The 18,073-nt window shown below is 36.4% G+C and overlaps 3 protein-coding genes across 4 annotated transcripts in view; 2 read left to right on the top strand and 1 right to left on the bottom strand.

The window, feature by feature from the left end:
• The first annotated feature begins 2,508 nt into the window (after nucleotides 1-2,508).
• On the top strand, nucleotides 2,509-9,392 carry LOC117124148 (succinate-semialdehyde dehydrogenase, mitochondrial-like). Its single transcript, XM_033270295.1, has 10 exons — nucleotides 2,509-2,622; nucleotides 3,335-3,527; nucleotides 4,252-4,335; nucleotides 4,537-4,707; nucleotides 5,198-5,314; nucleotides 5,994-6,137; nucleotides 6,480-6,623; nucleotides 7,138-7,296; nucleotides 7,715-7,884; nucleotides 8,517-9,392. Exons 1-10 carry the CDS (start codon nucleotides 2,612-2,614, stop codon nucleotides 8,779-8,781), a joined length of 1,458 nt encoding a protein of 485 aa, XP_033126186.1. The 5' UTR covers nucleotides 2,509-2,611; the 3' UTR covers nucleotides 8,782-9,392.
• A 635-nt stretch (nucleotides 9,393-10,027) lies between these two features.
• LOC117124149 (E3 ubiquitin-protein ligase Hakai-like) lies at nucleotides 10,028-15,315 on the bottom strand. Its single transcript, XM_033270296.1, has 5 exons — nucleotides 15,243-15,315; nucleotides 12,766-12,847; nucleotides 11,876-11,962; nucleotides 11,534-11,595; nucleotides 10,028-11,139 (listed from the first exon to the last, which is right to left on the bottom strand). Exons 2-5 carry the CDS (start codon nucleotides 12,829-12,831, stop codon nucleotides 10,302-10,304), a joined length of 1,053 nt encoding a protein of 350 aa, XP_033126187.1. The 5' UTR covers nucleotides 12,832-12,847; nucleotides 15,243-15,315; the 3' UTR covers nucleotides 10,028-10,301.
• A 1,771-nt stretch (nucleotides 15,316-17,086) lies between these two features.
• The window catches only part of LOC117124138 (ubiquitin carboxyl-terminal hydrolase 19-like), a 29,983-nt gene continuing 28,996 nt past the window's right edge, over nucleotides 17,087-18,073 (top strand). Inside the window, exons 1-2 of one of the 2 annotated variants that reach the window (XM_033270281.1) lie at nucleotides 17,087-17,227; nucleotides 17,369-17,549. In XM_033270281.1, the coding sequence (XP_033126172.1) occupies nucleotides 17,510-17,549 (40 nt within the window). In that variant the 5' untranslated portion in view covers nucleotides 17,087-17,227; nucleotides 17,369-17,509. The remainder of the gene's footprint in view (nucleotides 17,228-17,368; nucleotides 17,550-18,073) is intronic. The other variant, XM_033270283.1, reaches the window with a different exon arrangement.

Here is an 18,073-nt window from a genome sequence, read left to right as displayed (position 1 = left end):
TATATATAATATATATATATATAGTTGCTGCTTGGCACTGGGAACACAAACGATGTATAAATCAAATAAATAGGCCTACCGGTTATAAAGCAGTTCTCAAATATAGGAACATGCTGCTATATATTATAGTTATCAACGAAAGTTGCTTAGCAGTATGGAAAAAAGAAGTCTTGTGGGAATCGTGCGATATCATTACGGATCTAAGACGACTAGTCTCTCTCCCTTCATACAACTTAAATACTCAATCATAGTAGAACATTTATATATATGCCTATAATTATATAGGCCTATGCTAATAGGCCTATATCTTATAGACGTAAAATATATGTTATATGAATGGATATATGGATATGTGCTCTATATAAATCATATACAGTAATACACCAGAACCTCTATTATAGGGACACCTTTCGGGACTGTCAAAAAAGTGTCCCCTCTCCTTTGGGACACCCCTATTAAGCGGACACCCTAATATGGACCCCCTTCCCTTTTTCAGACACTTTTCTACCGGCGAAGTGAGAGAAATATATCTTAACACCGTAGTTACCAACCTGAGAGATTTGAAATGCGTGACTACCAGTTGACTGTGGCGGAGCCCAGGTGGGGTCAGAGTTTCAGTCACATGATCAAAAGTTGGGTTTGTGACAATTATTAACGCGGAAGACCGCACGCGCCTCCTATATCCTACTAAGTGCGTGGTTGGCTGGGTTTTGGCCGAGAAAGAGAAATTTTGTCGGTGAATTGATTCTCGAATGAGATAACGAAAGCTCTCTATGACCATTTTTATATCGTTAATAAAACAAATTTCTTCTAATTTTAAATACATTTTCCACTGAATTCGTGATAATTCGTCACGCATAGACTTATTTATGCTCACGCATGTGTTTCTGCAAAATGCGTGTTTCATAAAATCACTTTGAAATGCGGGACCGTCCCGTCCCGCACGATGCGAGACGGTTGGTAACTACTAACTCTTATACACATCTAGATGTGTATAAGAGACAGGACTAAGATGGACCATGTTGATTTGTTAATAATGCGGTCGACCCACCCTTTTAAAGAAAGTGCCCTTTAAATATGATTTTAGAAAAAAAATTGGCATAATTAAACTGCGCCTAACATGAAGGTAGTTAATATCAAAATAAATTATCCTTCGCCTAAAAAATGTTTCGGGTGGCCCTTCCTTTTAATATTTTGATTTGTTGTCTTTTTTTAAACAATCCATATAAAGTTATACATTTTTAATCAACTTGATATCTCGAACCCCGCGCGCCAGTAGAATTGTGTTATGTGGTGTATTGGTTACGCATCATTGCACTCTGCCATTATTGTTATCTGTAGCTGCGTGTTTTCCGTGCAGCAAAATAATCTATTCGCGTGCAACGCAAAAAAGGCAATGTAATTATTTGATGAGAGCAAATTTTTCTTGTGAGGTAGGCCTAGTTGAATACTGTAGATTATTTTTTCGGAATATAAAAATGCCAAATAAAGAGAGAAGAAGAAAAATAAAAGAAAAGAAACTCAGAGAAGACGCAAAACGATGCAGGACGCTAACAAATTACTTCTGGTAATTAGGCTTTGCCTTTATTTCTAGGCACCCCCTACCTTATTTTCATGTGAAAACGTTATAGGCCTAGGCCTAGGGCCTATAAGTGTAGGCCTAGGCCTAGCTAAGTATTTATTTTGTTTGACACAATTACCATTTTTTGGATGAGTAACAGTTTTTTTCATTTATATTTCTCAGCACTGAACATGATAATAATGAAACATAAACTGAGGAAGCATCAAAACTCTTCTTTACATTATACCCACAGAAAATTAATGATAACAATTTGATCTTTAAATAAAGACCTATTTATTTTTTTATGTAAATATTAGGTAAATTAAATTACTTTAGTATTTAAAGCGTAGTTTAAGTATTAGTTATTGAGAAAAACGATGAAGAAAAACTAAGTTAAAGAAATATATTAAAATATAAAATTGAAAGGAAAACGATGAAGAAAAACTAAGTTACAGAAATATATTAAAATATAAAATTGAAAGGAAAACGTTAAGAAATAAACGCATACAGAATGTTACTTTAAGTAATTATATGTTCCCTATATCATTGTTTATTTTTCAATACAGTATATACATTTATAACTTAAAAAAAAAAAATTAAAAGTGGCACGATTCCACGAAAAAGAAAAAAAACCCCATTTTTTTTAAAATTCTTTAATCTGAAATGTTCACAGGCCCGTATTCAGGAGTTCCGCAATCCAATAGGCTGGTGGTATATTGAGTGAATATAGTCTGGTGTTGCCCAAAAACTACGTTTACAATTAGGCCTTATTTTGTCAGACTTGGTATTGAACTTAATGCACTAGAACGTAAAAAAGTAAATTTTCCCCCTTTTGCGGCCCCCTAGCCCCAGCCTAGTTGCTCGCTTCACTCACAAATAACGCACCCCGCGAATTCTGAAAGCTTCGCTAAATTGCTCCGAGTTCAGCCCCCTGCGCTTTTCGTTTCGACCCCCCCCCCCTTAGATTTTTCACCGTACGCCCCTGAATAAGTATGGTATTTCTCTCTGTGTAGGTGTTCATCCAACAGCAGACGTATTATAGCAGACACTATGTCAGGAAGGTAAGATTAATAGCCAGGTGACAATGTTTGATTTATTACCTTCGATTCTCCGAAGGAGAGGTGAAGGGTACTACTTAGCGCGCGTTTGTGTGTGGGGCTGTCAGTGTGTCTGTGGTGTGTGTCCTTCCGGGGTCATACTACTTGACCGATTTACTACTACTGTGGAATTTTCAACATTGGCAATATACATGTATCTCGGTCCTCCTCAAATTTAGAACGTTTACTTATATATTTCTTTGATTGCAACTGGCAGAGCCAATTGAGCGGATCGATTGATGGTCTTGCCACGCGAGGCCATGATGTTAGGCCTCGTTTGGCGGATGATGGAGCTGATCGATCGCAGGCCGTTGTATTTCAATACATAAATACATGGCGCAACATGGGCGGGTTTGCAATCTCATATTATCTTGTCTATTCCATTCTATTGCATCAGCTCGATATCATTCAAACATGTCTACAATTAAATCAATCAGCTTAGACCTCCTGTAGGCCTATTAGATACGATAAATATAACTGGTGAAGAATGGTATAAAGAATGACAAATTTTGAGCTCGACTAAGTAGTATAAATGCTATATATAAAACGACACTTGTCTAAAGAAGGCAGAGGTGTTGCCAAAAATTTACAGAGTTAAATTATTAAGTTAAAATATTTATATAGCATAAGCGATTGAATCAGAAATGAATACTGTGATTTCCTACTTTGGCTACAGTTCACTTCTAAAGAACAAATGCTACGTAAATGGCAAATGGATCGGAGCCAAAGATGGAGCCACTTTTTCCGTCACCAACCCGTCAACGGGAGAGATTGTTGGCGATGTTCCTGACATGGTCGAAGGTGACGCTGTCGAGGCAATTGCAGCAGCTGATAAGGCATTCCAGACTTGGAGTGAGACAACAGCCAAAGTAATCTGATAATGAAAATCATAGTCTGATAAATTATTAGTTAATATAAAAACGTACAATATTTGCACATAAGTGTAGGCCTAGACCTTTGACGTCATCAATACATATTGACTTATTACGCCTCTTTCATACCTTGCAGTTGTATAGCCTGGTTTCCATTGAATCGCTACATGCTATCGCCGACAGGTTTCGGTGATGCTGATTGGTCGGTCGAATCGGCGAGCCTTCCCGATTGGGTCGGGGACTGTTCGCAGCACTAAAAACACAGTATTGAGTGTAGCGAATTTAAGGAAACCAGGCTTATCTCATGTGATTCAGGGGTACCCGACGAGAGTGTATGTGTGCGTGGTCGGGCGTCGCCCAAAATCTCTCGGAATTGGTCCTGGCCAGGTAGAAAATAAACAATTTACGGGTTTCAATGGGGCTTATTTAATCGATTTTAGAGCTAAAAATAATAAAAGTACGTATTATTATTTTTTTTATATCCCCGACGACTTATTGTTGGACTGCCACCCCTGATTCGGTCCCAAAATTACTGACGTACCGGTATACAAAGGCACTGGCACGTAATTCCGTATGTAATGTGCACCAGCACAACTTGTAAAATTACAAGACAATGGTTACAAGAATTTTAGGAGCGAACAATGGACAACTTGACCATTTTGCTTTTCCAATCACATTAAATTTAAGTCCATATTCATGCCACGAACACATTTATTTTCAGGAACGATGTCAAATCCTACACAAATGGAACGAACTCATCCTGAAAAACAAAGAAGAATTGGCAGCAATTTTAACGAAAGAGATGGTAAGGTTATTTCGCCTTAAACTTAGTCACACCCCCTGAGAAGGCAATGATAACGGCTTCTACCTTTGTCGATCAAAAGTTTTCTAGGTGGAAGTGCTTCTGGATGCATATTGTTAATTTTATCATTATATTTTTTCCTTCTGAAGACGTTTTTGTTTTTCAATATTGCTTTAAATCTTTTACTCATTAAACGACATTCAGGGTAAACCACTAAAGGAATCAATGGGAGAAGTCGGATACGGATCAACTTTCGTAGATTGGTTTGCAGAAGAAGCACGCCGTGTATGCGGTGACGTCATCGCCCCTCCAGCCAAAGGCAGAAAATTATTCGCCATAAGGGAACCTGTTGGTGTTGCTGGAATGATAACACCAGTAAGTTATTTTGTAATGTTATTATTGTTTGATTTTATTTGATTTAGTTTGCATTCAACTTTATATTGTTTTATAATTTTCATTATTATAATAAGGCTACCGGTACATATATTTTTATATGAATATTATGCCTATTGTTATCACATATTAACCATTAACCAACACTATTATCAGTATCAACATCATTATGATTATCATTAATTTAACCATCACCATCATATTATTAATATTTTAAAGAAGATCTTTACCAATTTTATATAATTTGAGAACTGATTTAGCTTACTCAATTACATAATATCCCATTTTTGAAATTACGAATCTTGTGCGCGCTCGTTACGTAGACGCTCTCAATTATATTTGTGATGCATCACTCTATCCCGGTTTGGCGACAGGCGATTGTAACGCACAGGTTTAGGGTGATTCTTAGACGAGTTCTTGGTAAACTTCTCCCTTAAGAAGATACTTTTAAATGTATAGATTTATTTTTCAGTGGAATTTTCCGCATGCAATGATAACTCGAAAAGCTGCAGCTGCCCTGGCCGCCGGTTGTACAGTCGTTCTGAAGCCTGCTGAAGATACACCATTCTCTGCTCTAGCACTATGTGAGGTTCGTATTTCTAACCACTCTGGGTTATTCACCTCAATAGGTCTGTGATTCTAAGTAGGTCTAGTCTATCTTCCTATATATTTTATTATTCGTTATCTTTTCACTCAAACATTTACAACATTACTTGATTTAATGGGCTTTCTGTTTCGGGGTGGATTTAAGTAGGGTGACGTGCCACCAGGTTTTGCTACAGCCGTCTTAAATTTTATCAGAAAAAAAAAATGGCATACAAATACTAAATGTTACAATATTTCTTAATAGAATCATAGAATTTATTGGATACTTATTTATCTGTACTATAATTATATTACATCTAGGCCTATACGAAATCCATGCCCCCTCGTTTAAAAAATTGTGGATCCGCCCTCTTGTGTAAATATTCATTTATTTCAGTTATGGCACCCTTCTAAAAATATCAGACAGCAATGAATATTAAATAATTCAGGCATAAAATGTATCGATGAATAAAACACTGATATTTAATATAAATTCAGCATAGTAATAATTTCATAAAACATACAAAATAGAGCAAAATAATCGTAGAAGAATTAACGCATTACCTATAGTTACAATGCTGATTATGTTTACTTAACTTATAATGTTCAACTACAGTGACGTCATAGAGAATGACTATTAGACCCACCAGTTGATACGATATTATATAACGTTTACTCCATAGCTTGCAGATCAGGCTGGTTTTCCGCCTGGAGTTTTAAACATCATCACTTGTTCGAGACCAAATGCTGTAAAAGTTGGGAATACCATCTGCACCAGTCCGCTGGTTGCAAAGATTTCCTTTACCGGTTCAACGGCCGTTGGAAAGGTAGGCCGTATTGAGACGCAGTCACTTTAAACTCATATATGATCTTTACAAAATAAATACAAAATAGGCCTACCTAACTGTGAATATTGGCCTACATCATACAACTGAACGTGTCAAGTTGTTAAAATAATACGTCTTGTACAAAGGTATATTCCGCTCATTATTTTCTAGATGACGAAGTGCACAGAAACAAAGACATTATAAACCCAATTCGTACATATTATTGTGAAAACGCGAAATTCATTGTATTAAAAAACAACTCTCCTTTAAATATTGGATCAATAACGTCATGATTTAAAACATACAACATTTCGTTAGTTTTCCTTTTGCTTTACCCGATAGATTTTATTGGCAAGTGGTGCCAGCACCGTCAAAAAATTCTCTTTGGAACTCGGTGGCAACGCTCCATTTATCGTATTTGACTCGGCTGATGTGGATCGAGCGGTTACTGGACTTATGGTCTGCAAGTTTAGAAACACAGGACAGGTATGAAACAAATGGCGTCCTCTTAAATGAAAATGTAGTTTCTATGCTTTTTAACACCATAACACCTTGACGACCATTGTAATGCAATACTGTATGTTCATAGATACAAATTAAATATTAGATTCTTCGGGGGAAAAAAAGAGAATTTACCTTTATTACGGTATAGGGGAGTTGGTGTACAACTCAGTGGTGGTTCCAGAAATCTGCCAACGCCAGGGGACGAGGTTCAAGTCCTAGGGTTCATAGGGAGAGATTTTGGTTTAATAGGATGGCCCAAAATTTTGACCATAACTGTTTGGAATGGCGATAATCTGACGACCTCGTCGTGGCGTCGGACTTTCATGCTGTTCCGTCGGTGTGGGGAGGGCGAGAAAATCCCCACTGGTGCAACTACGTCATAAAGTACGAGGATTTTCAAAATTCAAACCTTTAACCGTAGTAATGAACAAGAGAAGACCTTATAGTCAATTTTTTGTCATTTGTCATTTATAAGGCCTATAATATTTTTACACAGACATGCGTTTGCGCAAACAGAATACTTGTTCATGAGAAAGTATATGACAGCTTTGTGGAGAAGGTAGTGGTGGCGATGAAAGAACAACTTCACGTCAAAGATGGCCTTGACCCTAAATGCACAGTCGGTCCTCTGATAAACCAACGAGCAGTGGAAAAGGTAGATTATTTTAACAATTGTATTCTAATAATTTGAATTGCAGTACATATTTGAGTTCGGTAAGATATATATTGTTGCTAGTTTGTTCTATCGAACCTACAACTTTCAGACTACAAGTCGGCTATCGTTACCAATCTCTGCTTAGTGGCTAGTGTTGAAATCGATTGATTAATGATTTTTCTTTCAAAACATTTAGAAGCATTGCAAAGTTGCAATTCAGACAGTCCACGCTGCTGACAATACAGTCGTGTGCTCTTTGTGCAACTTATATCATTCCAGGGTCGTAAATTGTATATATATATATACTGTATATACTGTATATATATATATACTGTATATACTGTATATATATATATATATATACTGTATATATATATATATATATACTGTATATATATTAAATATATTATTGAATTAGGTCGAAAGTCACATCAGTGACGCGCTATCGAAGGGTGGGAAGTTAGTGCTTGGTGGAAAGAGGCATGAACTTGGTGGAACGTTCTTCGAGCCAACGCTCATCTCTGATGCAACAGCCAATATGATGTTCTGTACTGAAGAAACATTTGGCCCAATGGCTGCTATTATGAAGTGAGTGCAGGAATAAATCAGCCTAGGCCTATTAATATTTAGCCATAATCCTTGATATTCTATTTCATCTATCGTAAGCCTATGTCCATAAAATCGCCGACAGCTTTTAGCGACGCCGATTGGTCGGTAGAATGGGGGCCATTGATTTCACCGACAGTGGTCGATTTTATAGAAACCATGTATTTTCTAAGACACTGAGTAAGTGTTTGAAGCAATACTTGAAACAGGTCAAAGTAAGATGCAGCTTTTTTTTTTGTTTTTCTGAAAGTCCTCCCAGTCCGCTGCATTTGTCTAGTCTTCACCTTGAAAGCCAGCTTCTATTCTAGAACCCATCATCACAATTCTCCTTCATCTTCCAATGATACTAATACACCGCATCATCATATTTAGCACACTGTCTAGTACTTTATATGCCAACTTTGTTATCTCTCGCCGCAATCTTCAGCACATTACGTGATAGCTCTTTTTACACATTGGCCTACTTATCAATTATTAATGATATAAACAGATTACTATTGTTATTTTCGAACATTATAACAGATTGTATCAGAGGTATTCTAAATTCTGTACATAACATTGCTTACATAACATCGCTTATTTTTATTTACATACCATTTTATATTACCCTTCAGATTTAAGACAGAGAAGGAAGCTGTTAAAATCGCAAACGATTCTCGAGCCGGCTTGGCAGGTTATTTCTACTCGAATGACCTGAGCCAAGTGTGGCGAGTAGCAGATAAATTAAACGTGGGCATCATTGGTATTAACGAGGGTTTAGTGTCTTGCGTGGAGGGACCGTTTGGTGGAGTGAAGGAATCTGGATTTGGTACTGAAGGATCAAAGTATGGAATCGAAGATTATCTCCACATTAAATATGTTTGCATCGGTGGATTATAAATTCAACCTTTATTGGATTCTATAACGTTAAATTAAAAAGTGATTATGCAATGTGTTGGGTATTAGCTGGCTGATCAATGCCAATAATATGCAATAATTTATATTTTAGGCCAAAATTTGAGTCAAGCAGTCATAGTATTCATCTATGAAGATATGTTAGATACCTTTTGCCGAAGGGACGTGTAAAAAAGTTTTTAGTCCTAAACTTATAACCACATTTGCAAGTAGGCCCCTTTCCAACGTTTATTACTTTTGCAAACTGCAACTCTCATATCATTTTGATTGCCTTGAAGGAACTAGTGGTTGAAAGCATATCATTATTTTTAAATATAAACATTTAAAATTTGAAACTGGGGATAAGTTCTATGAGCTCCGTTGCTCGGTAAGGATTTAATACTATAAAATAAATATCATAATAAACCAGCACTTGTTATGCAACATCTATCAAACCAGAACCCAAAAAAAAACCCCATTTTGAGGCGGCATGGATACGACAACCTAGCTTCATCTGGTCTTGCAATAGCATATTATCCCGCTTTCAATACACAACTGACACCTTGGTGATGTATGATTTTTATCATTGGAAAAATAAATACTGTACTAATACTGTATGAGATGTACTGTTTGAGACGATTTTTTGTAAGCCGGACATACAAGGCAAAACCCCCCCCCCCCTCCTGTTTCAAAACCCCCCCCCCCCCTCCTGTTTCACCATTGCAATTTCTAATTTTTGTCTTGATAATGCATCTAGCTGGCTAAAAACAGAGCCAAATGTAGGGCTAAACTTACAAATAATACCATTTTATGGGCTTTTAAATGCTCATCAAAATCTTACATACAAACATTTCAAATTGAGTTCATTCATATTAACAGTTAGTAGCTTCATTTTAGTAGTAAATTTACGTGTTACAGACAATCCGCACATAAGACGAACATGATTTAAAAAATAAAAAATCTGCATGTGTTACACATATAAAATGCCCCCCCCCCAGTTTTTTTTATTCTTAATTTACTATTTTAAGACAAATCTTATACATGATAACATAGAGTAACTCGATAGACGGTTTACATTTAGCACAATATATACAGTTTGCAAAAGTAACCTTTAGTTTGCAAAAGTAACCTCGAAAAAAAGTCCATGGGCTTCTTTTCAAGATAGCAAAGGCTTCTTTTCGAGATAGTACAGTATATATACACTGTACATGAATTTCAAAAAACAAAATAAATTAAAAACAAGCTTGGTTTATACAATTGTTTAGGTGATTTAATGTCAGTTAAATACACTCCATAATACAGACTGATATTACAGTGGCCATATTTATTGATTTATAGTACAAATTTACAGCATTCATTTTGAAAATAAGTCCCCCTCCCCCTCTTTACTTTGCAAAAATAGAAGCCCATCTAAAGTTCGCAAAAAAAAAAAAAAAAAAAAAAAAAAAAGCCCAGGGCTTCAATTTAAGGTTTTACATGATTTATCATCATGTAAAAGATTATCACAATAAAAAGAACCCACATATTTATTGATAATATGATGCACCATAGACATTATCCGTCGTTGGAGCATTAAGTGGTGGAGAATGAAGAGATCCTGGCACTCGTGGAGGTGGTACACCAGGATGAGACCATCCAGGTGTTACTGATGTTGGGCTATGGAATGTGGAACTTTGTTCGGATTGGAGTTGGCCTGGGACGTACCTGGGATCATAGCCAGGTGCTACAACATGTGAAACAGGAGGGAGTGTATGGGACGTAGGTGTTGGTGGGTAATGACTGGTTGGATGAGTAGGTGGAGCTTGTTGCCTTGGGTCATGCACAGCTGGTGGTGGTGGAGTGGGAAAGGCTGTCTGTGAGATTGGATGAGGTATAGCAGGTGATGCCTGACTCTGTGTATAATGGTGCTGTGATGGCGGAGGTGGAGGGGGCGCTGTTGGCTGATACGTTCTTGGATCTCTTGGTTCATGATACTCTTTGTCATCCTGCAGCTGCACAGTAATTAAATTAGATGGACGTCCACCTGTAACCACTGGTATGGTGCTGATAGGGTAACTGTTCGTTTGCTGGGCTGGTACTTCATTATACCCAAGATGCTCAATAGTAGGGACTGATACTGAGGGGTATCTATCAGGCTGTGCTGGTGTGTATTCTGCCTCCCTCTGCACACTTGATCCTGTTTGCACTCTTGCAGAAGATGAATGTTGAGACTTCATATGTCTGTGGTTAATGTGAGCTTGCAAGTCTCGTTGGGATAAGTATGTCCTTTTGCATCCTTTTGGGCTGTGTTTGGGTGCGCCAAAATTACACACATAAATACTGCCAAGAGGCGACTGCTCAATACGCTGTACAGCATCTCCACATCTGGAGAAAAAGACATACACTTTTAGATACAAGCAGTCTATCTACATTCTAAAATAAATAATAAATTCTAGCTCACCACCTGAAAAATACATATTTAGAAATACAAGCATTCAGAAAAAATAGTATTTCACAGTAGTATGAATAGGCAATGATATATTTAATTAGGTAGTAATAGGGCCAAGATACTTAGGTTCATAAAACAATAACATCATTGAATTTATACAATATGTATGTTTACGGATGTTCAGAAGTATAAATGATAAGTCAAAAGAGAGGAAAGAAATACAAATATAATTCTGCAACTGCAAGATGTAATTTAGGTACAATCAAAAAATTATTTTCAGATAAAATAATGATAATTAAATAATTGAACTCTTAAAATATATCATATTACCGGAGACAGTGTTTGTCCGTTGTCTTGGCACAGTTGAAACAAAATACATGTTTGCAAGGAATCTGAAATAAATTGTAACAACATGTTAAAATCAAATTATACTAAACTTCAATTGAGCTCATAATTTCCGATGAATATACTGCAAGGGCGGAAACTTTTAGAACTACATAGACAATAAAAGCACTTTTTGTTAATTTTTCACTATATTAAAATGCTGTACATAACATTGCAAATTTGTATTTACAGGCCAAAATTAAGATCCTAAATGGTTAAGGATATCTATGATGACTAACACCGTTTAAAGGGTTCCTATAGTACCAAGTAAACACAGCAACAATTTACCATGCGGCCATAACTCAAAATTGGTAAGGTGCACTTCTCACAGCAATGAATCATGGGATCTTCAACTTTTTCACCAATCAGATTCACCTAATGGAAATTCAAAAACACAAAATTAAATAATAAATATACTATACAGTGTAAAAAAATCTATTTCAAAAAAATTAAAAACGTATTTATCTAATATTTAACAATTAACAATAGTTCAAACTATAGACCATTTTCACGAAATTTGAAATGAAAATTTCTAATAACCAGGCAACTACCACTAGCGGACTTTCAGAGCATTTAGCTCTACGTAGTTACCATCATATAGATTAAATGAACGATAAATCTAAATTATTAATGAGCACAAATATTTTAACACGGAAAAAACTCAAAATGTGTATATTAAAAACAAGTCTTAAAAAGCTATTTCAATGTTTACACAGCAATTAGCAAGATCGCATCTGTTGTCTGCTGCTGCTATTGCAAAGGTCTAGCAGCGCTATCTACTGCGTCGTGCTCTATTTGTAACTTGCTAGCTGGTCAGGCTAGGCCGCTGGAAGTCCCCAAGTGAGTTGTGAGACGTTGGTGGCGCTGTTTCAAAATAAATCTGATAAAATGGTCTATAGGCATACACTTCACCTACAATATATAACAGTAGGAAGTTCGACTTAAGTTTCAGCTGAAGGACTTCAAATGCAACTTAATCTTGCAGACCATCATTCAGGATATTATAGGAATCTGGAACAAGATTTGGAAAAGGAGGATTCTCCATCAGAACACATCCAGACCCATAAAACCCACAGGAGACCGGAGAGAGAGAGAGTAATTTTCAGTAATGGGGCACCCAGTTTAATCTACGGTTTAATAAATTTAAATATAATGTACACGAACTACATTTAACATACCTTGTAATCCCAATTCAGTCTTGTGCCTCGGTGCAATGGGAAGTATGGTTCAATAGCCTGCGACATTTTTCAATGTTAATTTCTAAAAAAAGAAATTAAAAAAAAAAAATTAAACTACTCGCCTTTTATTAGTAAAATGAATACAGTAACTGAAATGCCATTTATTCTTCTTATATCATGGGCCAACTTCATACTTGAAGGTTTTGGCCCAGCCCACATTTTGTTCTGAATTCAAGGGTAGAGTTTTTTCATACCTGGTTCAGCAAACTTTATATTTGAAAGGTCATCAGTTAGTGCTCTAAAACTTAATTTAATCCAAGTTATTACCTATACAATCTCATCTCAGTTACAGTAAATAAATAGAATTTGCTTTAATATCAAACTAAGATTAAAGTGCGCCCTAACTAATCACTAAGAATTATACACCGTAACCCTACCGCCCTGCTCTAGTACTGTAGTGTAGCCAAGCATTCTTCTTATTTAAATATTACGTCATATCAAATATAACTGTCTAAATATAATGCACTTGTCAATTGTAGTCTCAGACCCAGGCCGGGGATGTAATTTCCAAAACGGACACATGCATGTGAAAGTCCCGGCCACCTCCCGGCAATGAGCTGCATCGTTTTAACATACATTCCCAGCTAGGTCCTTGCCACCTACCACTGGGAAATATTTTGTAGTCCCAGTAAAATGCACCGCTAATAAATGATTGGATGATAAAGCCTACTTTGAAGGTTTAGCCTATGTCTGAATCAGAAAAGCATGTGAGAGCTAGGCCAAGGAGATGAGCTTGCTTGATGGAAACACTACGCATGCTTGTCATTAGGCAGATTTCCATATAAGTTTGGAAAAGTGCGAAAAAAATGAGTGTATTGATTAATCATAGAAATAGAAAATGGATTGATTGATTTAACTGATTGATTGAATTTATTCAGTATCAAGACAGAAATTAAATAAGAAAATTAATATATGTAGTAGAAACAGATTTCCTTGCCTTGGCTCACTGGTGTAGTTTTTGACGCAAATTATGTCAAATACACAGTTCACACATTTTCACGCAACACACTCACCTCGGCGGTCCTCCTCTTTTTAGTGGTTGGAGGTTCGAATTTTATTATGTAATTTATACCTTGATCTATAAAAAATGATACCATGATGGTAGGCCTAGAGGTAGGCAATTTTTTAATTACCTAGCCGAATGCCTAGTGTAGGCTAGGTAGGACTGGACCCAGTTTGACAGCACTCGAGATAGCACTAAGCCTACACCCAAAACCCCAGCTACTCAACGTTTAAATTCCAGGCCCTTTCGAGGCCAGTTATCTACAGGTAAATTTTAAGTACGTCTTGGCACTACGGGGACACAAGTTACAAGTATGTCCCCAGCTCATGTCCCGGGATTACAATTGACAAGTGCATAATTAATAACATTAATAATAAACCGTGGCTTTGTTTTTGGCTATAAAATACGATAAATATATAGGCCTATATAAATAAATATACCTAGGCCTATGCCATGGATGGGATGGCATGCTAACAAATTTCGACTAGGCTAGGCCTAGGGAGGCCCTACCTATGGATGCCTAGCCTACGTCTCAGTCCGTTTTCTGGACAAAACAGCAAAAAACCAAAACGGCAATGACCAAAACAGCAATAAACCAAAACGGCAATGATAAGTACCAAAACGGCAACAGACCAAAACATTGATGTCAACTACCAAAACGGCAATAGGCATAGACCAAAATGGCAAAGGAGCAAAAATCAATGCCAAAACTGAAACGCCACCAGACGCAGGTAGCAGTTAATTTTTTTTGTAATCCATTACAAATTATCTCGTTATATTAAAGTGTTATTTATTATTATTTTTTTTTCTTTCTTTTCCGTTATTTTTTACTTTCATGACATAAATCGTTTAGCCTCATATTATCTGTATTTTAAGGTTTTAATTATTTAAATGTTCACTGGTTTTATATTGTATCAGTATATTATATCGTGTGCATTGCCGTTCTGGTCTAAAAAAAAAAAGTGTTGCCGTTTTTGGTTTTTCGTCATTTTGGTCATTGCCCTTTTGACTTATTGCCGTTTTTGTTTTTTGCCGTTTTGACCTGTTACCCCTCCGTCCAAATATTACTAGAGTTAACGTGGGTCGCTTGCCTAGGCTAAGCCTAATAGGACTTAGAAGCTAGTACTAGTAAACCTACTCAACCGGCATGCCTGACCAGGCCTAGGCCTATACAGCAGTTGCACAGCAGCAGGTAGTCCACCGCCTAGCCTACTACTTACTAGGCCTAGTAGTAGGAGAATTCAAAAGAGGCGGCCTTCATAATATAATGGATGGAGTAGGCCTAGCCTAGTAGTAGGCTAGGCGCCGTCAGACATCCTTACTTAATTAATACCTGGCCCAACGCAAGTATCGTACAAGTAATATTTAGAAAATGATCAATTATAAGCAAAATTAAATTAGTCAGAATACTTACATCAAATGAGCTGCTCCTCCGCGTATTTGTACTAAAATTGATGGAACATCCGCCCTCGCACGATTGGGGTAAAATTTGAACATTTTACTAAGTGGAGAAACTACAGGAAACAAACGAACCAGAGCGGCGCCTTCTATCTATTTTATTGCTGTTGCTGTTTATGTTCTATTCCTTTTATTGCTGTTGCTGTTTATTATTTCCATATAGCGCCGCCGCCCGCATCGTGCGGGACGGTCCTACATTTCAAAGTGATTTTTTTTTTGGATTAAACACGCATTTTGCAGAAACACATGCGTGATCCTAAATTTGTCACGCACTTAACAGAAGTCTATGCGTGATAACGATTTATTACAAATTCAGTAAAAAATTATTTAAAATTTGAAGAAATTGGTTGTATTAAAACTATAAAAAGTTATGCAGTAACTTAAGTCATTAGAGAGTACTATTTCCTTGAAAGCCCGTGACTTATTTCACTAATAAGTCACTCAAAATTGATCAGTAATTAAATGTTTGTGTATGTCTACATAGTTCGGGTGCTCAGATTAAACATAGGCCAATCATTGAAACTCAAATTGGCTTTATTAATAATGTTTTTGCTTATGTACTGTATTACCGTATCAACAAACACCCCTGAAATCGTTTTAAAACAATGTTTGGACCCACCCCCCCCCCCCCAGCCAACTGGTATAGTCACTCACGCATTTAAAATCTCTCAGAGTTGGTAACTTTGAATAAACAATCAACAAACTACCGGGTTTCTGGGTTAATTTGCAAGGTACTACATGGCTCAACTACTTTTACTTTAGGGTTAATTTCTAAAAATCACACACAAATCATACGACGTCACTGACAACGCCGGGGACGGCAACTCGATTTTGAGATTAAGTTTCCGAATAAAGTTATACTAAATAACCTCTAATGACGAACTATTGTCTTCAGTTGTCTTTGTTGGTCATCCAACTGTCATTTTATCATTTTTTTTCGGTGATATTGCTATTATCAGTAATCCATAAAACACCCACATAACAACGTCACGATAGATCGATCGGTGCGGACGCCGTGGTGACGCCGGTAGGGTCAATTTTCGTCAGGGAAGGTGTCAAGATGATAAACAGTTTCATTGGACTAAATTCTTGCTTATTTTAACCATGTTTTCCTAAGATTATACTGACAATGGTTTCAAATGAAATAACTGACAACTTTGGTTTGTATCAATGTTTTATAAGTACATAAAACTATGTCACAAATACAAAAATACAAAAAATGCACAGGGACACCACCTGTTTTTTTTTTTTCTTGAAATCTGTATGCCTGATCACCATCATCATACACAGTATAATAGATTCAAGTAAGGTGTTTGAAATGATATAAAAATGTATGCAAACATTACATATTTCTTTAAATTAATCAACAAATGTATCATTAATCATAATATCGTAAATTGGCCTATTAAGTATGAGTAGTATTAATTCTTTTTTAAAGCATTATTCGAGGACCTTCATTATTATTATTATTATTATTATTATTATTATTATTATTATTATTATTATTATTATTGTTATTATTATTATTATTATTATTATTATTATTATTATTATTGTTTTATGTATACATGAATATCCTAGGCAAATACCTTTATTATAGGCCTATATTTAATAATTTAATTAGAAATAATTATTAATTGTAAACATATATAATATAATGTTAACAATAATATAGGCTAGGCTAGACCTAATCAGTTATTGAACATCGATTCGATTAATTAACAGCAGATTTTCGCACTGCGGCAGTGCCGATAGAAAACAGCAGCTTTTTCACACCGCGGCAGTGCCGATAGAAAACAGCAGGTTTTTTTCGGACTGCCGCAGTGCCAAATCGACACTGCGGCAGTACCGATAGCCGCTCTATCTTGTGTTCCTAGTGAAGAAAACGCTTTGTATTTTGTATGCGCTGTTGTTGGAAGAAGGAAATTATTCAGAATCGAGGTATTTCTAACGTAGTTTATTACATTCTTGTGATTGTTTATCAATTAAAAATACAATTGCATTATTTTTTGATGGATTAATAATATAATTTAAATACATATTTCCTGAAACTGAAGTTATCTGTGTACGTTAATTTCTTAGCTAGCTAGTCTAGAGAGGCCTAGGCCCTAAGTCTAAACTAGTCCTTGGCAGATTCCAGCACCTCCGTCCGTTCGCTGCCCGTGACCGTCGTCGACGTGACCGCTATTGGAGCTGAGTGTGAGTGGCCTAGCTTTTGCTGACATGGTTATACTTAATTTAAAAGACCTAGACGTTGATCATGGTAGGTTGGCTTTATTGTGTTCTTGCTTAGTTTAAAGATATCGAACAGGTTTTTCATCCTCTCTTTCCTTGTCCTTTTTTTACGCTGTTGTTCTTGAGTGGCTATTTTTACGACAAGGTCCTACGACGGGTCCTACTAAATACCACACGGGACCACTCGCGACCACACGGAACCACTCGGAACCACTCGCGACCACACGGGTGCAAAAATGATAAAAATATTACCACATGAGAGTAGAAAACTACTTAATAATCAATATAAACCAACTTGTAGTATGGCAATTATCCGAATTCCGTTAAAAATCGATGTATCTTGATTTTGATTTGTTGGTTTTTCCCGTTGTGTCTCGGTAATGTAATGCGTTAATTGTGGATCTGTAACGCATTGACGTGTCAGCTGAAACGCATTCAACCATGACCTTCATGTCTGTGTTTCATATCATCAATCAAGATAGGCCGTTATATACTGCCACGTGAACAGTAATAAACCTATTCTACATAAAATGAAAATGAGAATTTGAATTG

Source organism: Anneissia japonica, unplaced genomic scaffold (assembly GCF_011630105.1).
Source record: "Anneissia japonica isolate Jap-2015-1 unplaced genomic scaffold, ASM1163010v1 scaffold3019_len273136_cov204, whole genome shotgun sequence".
NCBI lineage: Eukaryota > Metazoa > Echinodermata > Crinoidea > Comatulida > Comatulidae > Anneissia > Anneissia japonica.
This window is presented reverse-complemented; position numbering and strand designations above follow the sequence as displayed.